Source organism: Camelina sativa, chromosome 7 (genome assembly GCF_000633955.1).
Source record: "Camelina sativa cultivar DH55 chromosome 7, Cs, whole genome shotgun sequence".
In the NCBI taxonomy this organism is placed as follows: domain Eukaryota; kingdom Viridiplantae; phylum Streptophyta; class Magnoliopsida; order Brassicales; family Brassicaceae; genus Camelina; species Camelina sativa.
The window spans coordinates 81,487-89,826 of record NC_025691.1 but is presented as its reverse complement, the minus strand read 5'-3'; the positions used below and the strand labels follow the sequence as shown (position 1 = coordinate 89,826).

The 8,340-nt window shown below is 37.4% G+C and overlaps 1 protein-coding gene across 1 annotated transcript; it reads left to right on the top strand.

Annotated features, from left to right (window-relative positions):
- On the top strand, positions 1,783–4,310 carry LOC104699533 (zinc finger CCCH domain-containing protein 18-like). Its single transcript, XM_010414847.2, has 4 exons — positions 1,783–2,145; positions 2,268–3,137; positions 3,229–3,427; positions 3,503–4,310. The coding sequence occupies exons 1-4, from the start codon at positions 1,993–1,995 to the stop codon at positions 4,045–4,047; spliced, it is 1,767 nt and encodes a 588-aa protein (XP_010413149.1). The 5' UTR covers positions 1,783–1,992; the 3' UTR covers positions 4,048–4,310.

The following is an 8,340-nucleotide window of genomic DNA, read 5'->3' as shown; positions in this document are numbered from 1 at the left end:
AAAAAAAAAAAAAAAAAGCGTACAGATTAATGAGCATTGGATTGGCATCGAATGGCTTAGTTGCACGTACGTAACAATATATGTATGTAAAAGATCTGAGTCTGACATGCGAGCAATGGGAGGTTCAGCTTCTCGTTTTCTTTTTCCTAAATTTTGTTGAAAGACGATGGAATGTGCATAATGATATTTTTTGGGGACTAATGAGGAAGTGGGTATATCTTGAAGACCGTTAAGTGTGTCTCCCTTTTTTATATTTTTGTAACTTTTGTCCACATCCACCCTCCTCCATGATTCAGATTTACACATACACACATCAGTCTCGAGGTTCAGAAATGCTGTCGCACCTATTTTTAGATAAGAGATAACTGGAACACAGAGCACATGCCTCCTCCTCTCTTCTCTTTTTACTACTGTTCACCACTTATTACTGTTCTCCACTTATGTATTTCCAATCTTTACAGATAATTTTACCTGTAGGTGTCTGTAAAAGTAGAACCTCCTTTTGGTCTTTTTGTTTCTCTTGGGTTCCACAGTGTAACAAACAAAACAAAAAAAATTGTGAGGGTTCTTTTTATAAATGATAGAGAATCAGTATTAGTAAAGTATCATTTACGGTTTGTTTATTCGATTTAAGAGAGTTTATGCATTCCTAAATATTCCTCAACTTTGAGATGAATAAACAAATAGTGCTACTCTGACAACCTTTGAATATCTGTCAACTAGTCTAATTGGTCAAAATCAGAGCTGATGACATCATTAGAGAGTTCAGTGTAGTAAGTCCACAAAAATGAAACACATAATGTGTGAATGATAGAAATGGGGTTGCCTTGGTCGAATAGAAAATATGATTGAGCAGACGGAGGAAGCACGTTACATTGTGCAGGAAATCTGGTAGTCAGAGAGAGAGCAGTCTGCACAGTCCATAAAAATATTTGATTGTAGAGATTCAAGCACTTAGCTCGTGATGAAACATATATGCATTATAAAGAGAGAGAGAGAGAGACTCAGTCACATGCTCACAACAATCACATAAAGCCAAACAATACAATAATAGTACTAGTATATGATTTTTGGTTGGTTTTATATAATTAAAATGACTAGGATAAGTAAGATAGCCGTTGTCTCTCTCTCTCCCTCTCTTTTGAAGTTGTAAATCTCGAGTAACTTGTTTGATGAAATGGAATGGACTAAAGGTAACTAAAACAATGCAATAACAGTGTCTGTCTTGCGATTCAGGACGGAAACTCAGGGGAAGGGGGCAGGGTTAGCGCTCTCAATTGGTTGGCCAGAAACCGTAACTTTTAAGTAAAAAAAAGAGAAAAGAAGAAGAGCATTGCCCTGGGGATGAGAAAGAGAGAGTGTAACGGTCATACTTGTTGTGTCATGTCATATAATGAACGTGCCACGTCGATGTCGGTCAACTGTATGGGGTCCACTTATTCTCTCATCTTCCGTTCCGTACCTTTACTTATTTTCCCACCTGGCTTTTTTTTTTTTCTTTCTTTTGGTTACGATCTCTCTCTCTCATGCCTCGAAAGAAATAAGAAGAAGAAGAAAAAAAAAACGAAATCTAATAAATGATGATGTTGTTTGACTAGAAGAACTGGCTGAGTGATGATCTATCTGTGTGTGCAATTTACTAAAACCCTTTTCTTTTCCGGCCATCAAATAAAATAAAATATGGAAATTGAAAGCAGAGAAAGAAATTGTCAGTAAACTAATTAAAAAGGCAATGACGTTGATGATGAGAGAAGAGAGAGAGTGAGATGGGTTTAGTTCATTAAAATAATACTAAAAGCTTTGTTTCTTAGTTTGGGTCGTGCTTTAAAGAGGAGGAGCCGAAAAGCGGGAGAGAGTGAGGGAGAAAGAGAGAGAGAGAGAGAGAGAGAGAGAGTGTTGTTTTCTTTTTCCCTTTTTGTTTTTTTTTTTGTTGTTGTTTTGGTAACAAAGAATCGCCGGAACAAAAAGAAGAAGAAGAAGAATGCGAAGAAGATGGACAACAACAACAAGAGCATTGGCGTGAACGAGCAAGTTCTCGAGAAGCAAATCGGCGGTTGCATGGCCGGCTTCTTCAACATCTTTGATCGACCTCATCTCATCTCTCCCAAGCGTCTCTCCTCCTCCTCCTCCTCTTCCTCTCCGCCGGTCAGTAATCTTCTTATTTCTTTCTCGTAACAATAATAATAATAATAATAATTAAATACTAACAAACAAACCAAAAAGCTTAATTATATTATGTATGTAAATGTAATCTATCTTTCTCCCAGAGCCCTGAATCTGAATCTTACTCCGCCGCCTCCGAGAGGAGTTCCCCTCTCCGTCTTAAATCGAGATATCAGAAGAGCAAGAAGAGTGTCTATTCTACCCCTGACCTGCTCCTCTCTCCGTCCCCTGATTCTCCTCATCTTCTCACCAGATCCCCGCCGCTCCCTCCGCCCGATGGACGATCTGATCCTTCTTCTTATTCCTCTCCCTGGAGGTTCTCTAAAGAAGCTCCTCGCCTCTCCCTCGATAGCAGAGCCGTCCTCGATGCCAAGGGTTCCCTCAAACCCAGACCGATCCCACCCGACTCCTCCCCAAGCGTCATCGCACGCCTCATGGGATTGGAGCCATTGCCCCAACTACCTCTCCAGAGATCTGCTTCCGAGTCCAGGCTCTCCAGAGACTACACATTTTTCGACTTCCATGATGTCAAGGCTCTCGAAGATCCGGCCAGACCTCCTCCGCCTCCGCCCTCAGCTGTACGCCGTAAGCCTTTCTCCGATTCCGGTGATTTCTTCCCTCCGGACAGAGTCTCCAGAATCAGCGGATTCCAAACTCCCCCAAACGATCTCGAAACCTTGAAGCAACTTCTCCAAGCTCTTAGGCTCAAAGGACTCTTGCACTCTTCTAGTTCTTACAAACATCATCACACCCGAATCCACAACCACGTGAATGATGAATCAGCTAGGTCCCACTCTGCCATCAGATCTAGACCCGGCACACCGAGCCCCAGGCGGGATCAGGCCAGCAAAGCAAGCCTCAAGAGTAGGACGACGAGACCAACGCTCAAGGACCAGCGGAGAGTCTCGAGACCCCAACCTCTCCAAACGGGACGCTCCATGTCTTCTCCCAGGAGTATTGTATGCTCCCAAGAGGTGTACAGCAGAACGAACCATCCTATCCTCCTAGTTTTAGCTTTTACATGCCAGCTGCATCTTCTAACTGATGGATGCATCGTTCGTGCAGATGTGGAAGGTTGATGATGATTATAACAGACAAGGCAAAACTCTATTGGAGAGATGCGACAAGCTGCTCCACAGCATAGCCGAGATGGCGGCTGCAGACGACTCACAGCCGAGCCCCGTCTCGGTTCTTGACGCCTCACTATACCACGAGGACTCTTCCCCATCCCCTGTCATGAAACGCAGCCTTGATTTCACTGCTGGTACTAACTAACTAACTCTCTCTCTATCTTTATTAATTAATTTGTGGCGCTAGCTCTTACCTTATCTTATGACAGAATCGGAAGACGAATCTTGGGGTGGCTCCATCTCATTCTCATCGTCATCGTCATCGTCAGACTCTGAATATGTATACATCTCCGATATCCTCCGAGCTTCCCATTGCCTTCCACAGGAGTCCGACATCTTCTCCCTGCTGGAAAAGCAGCAATACCTCAAAGGAAAATGCGCCTCCAGAGCCGCAGCTCAGGAAAGACGGCTCATCTTCGACGCAGTGCAAGAGATTGTTGGGCGGAGATGCAGGTTGCCACCGTGGATGATGGTGGCAGAGGCTGATAAGATGCAAGTCATCTGGTGCGAATATCAGAAGATAAGAAAGACAAAGTCGTCAACAGAGGCAGAGGAAGAGGACCTCGTGGGATACGTGTGCGGTGTCCTTGGAAGAGATCTATCAGAGGACCGGTGGCGAGATCGTCAGGTGGACATGTCAGAAGCGGTTCTTGACATCGAGCGGCTCGTATTCAAAGATCTCATCGGTGAAACCATACGCCATTTGGCTTTTCTTAACAGGTCCAACTCGCTGCGTAGGAGGCTGCTCTTCTGATACAAACTAGGCTTATATCTCTGACCACAAATGTCTGAAACAGAACCCCCACCTCCTACCATGTCAGTCCAACGAAAACATGAGAGAGTGATGATGGGTCTTAATTTTTGTGCTTCTTTTTATGTTTTTTTTTTTGGGTTTTTTTTTTAGTGTATTATCAATTGATATGTGTGAGAGTTAATGGTGATTTATCCATCATCCGTGCATCATATATACTTGCGACTACAAGACAACCCATACACTGAATGCTAAAATCTTCTGTTTTTTTTTAATCTATATATATATGTTTTTTAAGTACATTTTGGGTTCTACCCTTGAAGTTTAACTTATTTAAAACTTTATTTACAAATCTAATCTCTACATATTTGCACAAAAACCAATAAGTTATATACAGTATAGTTAATCGACAAAATCAAAAAAATTATAGAAACTACTTATTTCTACATAAATTCCTTATTAACTGCATATTTAGTTTCTATATATGTGTCTAAAGTCTAAACATACAAAAAAATCAGAAAATGAGAATTAATGTGCGTTCTAGAGAAATAAGGAAAGATATGAATTCCTGATTTGCAAGATATTCAGTGGACTCCACAAAACCATATAACATAAATCCGGTTTTGGTAGTTTTTTTTAAAGATGAGAAGAAAGAATATAACGATTTAGTGCTAACATAACGCCATTAAATCATAATAGTATTTATATTTTCTGTAATATATATTCATAAAGTCGCTAAAATACACCAATAGAAACTAATTAGTACACCTACACGACACTTCAATGGGATATTCCTTACCTACATACTAAATATTTGATTTGATACCCACACCGAATTCTATCGTCACCAAGGAACTCTATAAATAACGTGAAACTGTGAACAGAAGATCCAATATGCTCGGAAAAATATCTTTTTCATATCTCGACAATTACGATATGTTGAATTCATACATTGCACTATTGACTGTGCTTAAACATACATTAGTTTTAAAATATTTGAATTTCACACATGAACTTTTGATTTTTTGTCTAAATATACATAAACTTTCAATTTTGTGCCTAAATATACATAAATGTGTTTAATGAGTAACTTTGTTAGTTTTTCCGTTAATTCACTATGACATGGAATCCACGTGTACAGAAATATTGAAACTACGTCGTTTTGGGTTATGTTGGAAGATTAAAAATTGAAGCAAATCGACTAAGGCTACCATCGAACCTAAGACCTTCAACATACAAAAGAAAGTTATATATCATTGAGCTACATAAGCTATTGTTACAATTACAACGAATATCTATATATATAATAACAATAGTGGTTCAACTTCTTCTCTTTAACCCCACATTTTCGTGAACCTGCCTTTTCCTTCTCTGTTTTCCAGCGAGTTTCTCCTGATGAGTACAGGTTTCCTTCGGTTATTAAAGCCTGTGCGAAGATTGGAGAATTGGTTTATGAACAAATGCTGGAGATGGGTTTTGAATCGGATTTGTATGTAGGTAATGCACTTGTGGATATGTATGCCAGAATGGGATTGTTGGGTAGAGATTTTGTGTCTTGGAACAGTTTGATTTCTGGGTATAGTTCCCATGGTTATTATGAGGAAGAAGATGAACCGCCATTGTTATTTATATATATATATATATATATATATATATATATTTGTTGAAGTGACAACAAAAGCTTCTGTAGCTTAGTGGTATTTAACTTTCTTCTGTATGTAAAAGGTCTTGGGTTCGATGGTAGTCTTAGTCGATTTGCTTCAATTTTTTATTTTCCAACATAACCCAAAACGACGTTGTTTCAATACTTCTGTACATGTGGATTCCACGTCATAGTGACTAAACGGAAATACTAACGGTATGTATATTTAGACAAAAAATTAAAAGTTCATGTATGAAATTCAAATATTTTAAAACTAATGTATGTTTAAGCACAATCAATAATCTGATGTATGAATTCAACATATTGTAATTGTTCAAGTATGAAAAAGACGTTTTTCCCAATATGCTCCAAATCGTACTGATATCCACAATAGTATAATATATATTAATTTTTTTTTCTGCTATGCTATAAACTAATTAATTTTTTTCCCTAGATGTGCTTGGCCCAATCGTTAATATTGGGAGATACAAATGCTAGAGTTGAACAGCAAGCCAAACAAGCTTGATTTCGAATTAAGAGATTAAAGTGAGTTTAATAGACTTTAATATTTATAACCTACAGTTCTTTTCATTACTATATGATAGAAAAAAAAATTGTATAGTAACGAGAGACAGAGATTGCCGTGTACCTTGTGGGGTACATTTACTGAATAGGTATTTTGATATTTTCAGGCAGCTAACGGAATTATGATTAAAAGGTACAAGGAGAGAAGAACAAAAACATACACCTCCAAACCATCAACTTCTCTTCAGCAGATCATTCAGGAAGTGAAAGGAGTAAGTATTGACCCCTTAGCTGTAAATAAGAGATTTCATTTGCAGCTTACTAATTAATCTCTTATTTACAGCTTACTAATATATAAAAAAGGGACAAAAATTGTTATTTGACCACATATAGTCACTTACTTATTTTCTGGATTTTTCAGGCTTAAGAGACAACTCTCAAATAACTTCAATTTTGGAGAACAGCTCTGTACGACATGAAAGAACATCAAAGTATTTTCTACAAGACAACACAAATATAACGCGACCCTTGGTTTACATTATCCAACTCCAGTTATGGGTACCTCCTTCTGCACAGGTAAGTTATTGAAATTTGGAGAACTTTTAATCATGTTTAACCAATATAATGATTTTTTATTTGTTTTGTATGGAAACCGTGTTACCTCATGTACAACGAAACACCAACTATCTCGATCAATTATGTAGTAAAAAAAAACTACTTTCCCCTTTGGTGTCCATCTCTACAAGGTGACAATGGCCTTATATTTCATTTTTTATACAAACAAAATCAAGCTTATTAATTCTATCATTAACAAGAGGTACTAATATTTCAGACATACTCGATCAAGATTCACTCATGGAAAAGAAATCTAACTTAGTGGCCATTTAATCTGTGGCTTTTGTCAACAAATAGAGATAACACTAGAAGAATAGTTGTGTATAGTTACGATTTTATTTGTAGGTATAACCTATTTTTTTAGCAAAAAAATATTTGTTACTAATTTGCCACAAAATAATTTAGTAATTATTTGGTCATAGCAAATTTTCCATCCGTCACTAATTGTGGTAATTTGCTACTAATTTGATACAAGATAATTAGTAGCACATAGCGACTGGTTGAGACAAAAATCTGTCGCAATTTGTCACACATTGAGTTGGAAAAATTCGTAACAATTAGCTATAAAAAATAACGAACAAAAATGTAACAAATTGATACAACATGTTACTAGCTCTCTCTAACAAATTTATGACTATTGTTGAATTGTATTTATATAAATATTTTTAATTTTATGAATTATTTATAAATTATGAATAATGTTTTACTTTTGGAATGAAATGATATTAAAATAAAAATACTATAATTATTATCATGAAACCATCATTTTTAAAAAACTGTATTACAAATAAAATTAAAAACATAATTAAAAATAAGAATATTTCTAAAAACTGTAGTGATACTCCTAAAAAAATATAATACAAAAAAAATAGATGAACACACTACTTGATAACAAGTTCTTGCATCTCAACGATCACGTCGTCATGTCTCTTCAGCTGTTGCTTCAGGTTCTGTATTACTTCTCGCTTGCTGAAGGTTTGAGCCTGATTCAGATACACAAGGAGAATCTGAGCAGGTTGACTGGTGATGGTATGGTTTCATGGGCACTTCCCGGAGATCAGGAGAAGATCCCCACATGACTCCATTCTCTTTGTTATATGTTGGAGCAGGAACTATAACAAGAGGCAGTGTGGTACTGGACACCGCCATTTGCTCGTTGGTAGCATGATTACCATCCCCATTCTCAGTTCCTGCATAAAGAAGAGAACCCAAGTCTCAGAACATCCACACCAAAACCTTTTCTGAAACAGAGTTGAGTTAAGCTGGGATTAACATTCTGAGATAATCATAAGGCAACCCATCATCAGGGATACTTCTTCCATAGTTGCCAGCTCACTGATGCAAGTAGCTACTTAAAATATGATTCATGATTGAGCTACAATGACATTCAATATGCAAGAAACTTAAAGCTATAAACTTGTAAGAACCATCTCCAAATTCTATCAACTAATTTACAACATGTTGAAAAGCTCGTCTCTCAGCTTTTGTGGTTCTCTTTCAACAGCTTAGAATTC

Coding starts and splice junctions, on each gene's coding strand:
- LOC104699533 (XM_010414847.2), top strand. CDS start 1,993: ATGGACAACAACAACAAGAGCATTGGCGTGAACGAGCAAGTTCTCGAG. Junction 2,146..2,267: donor CCTCCTCTTCCTCTCCGCCG/GTCAGTAATCTT, acceptor TCTTTCTCCCAG/AGCCCTGAATCTGAATCTTA. Junction 3,138..3,228: donor GTATTGTATGCTCCCAAGAG/GTGTACAGCAGA, acceptor TCGTTCGTGCAG/ATGTGGAAGGTTGATGATGA.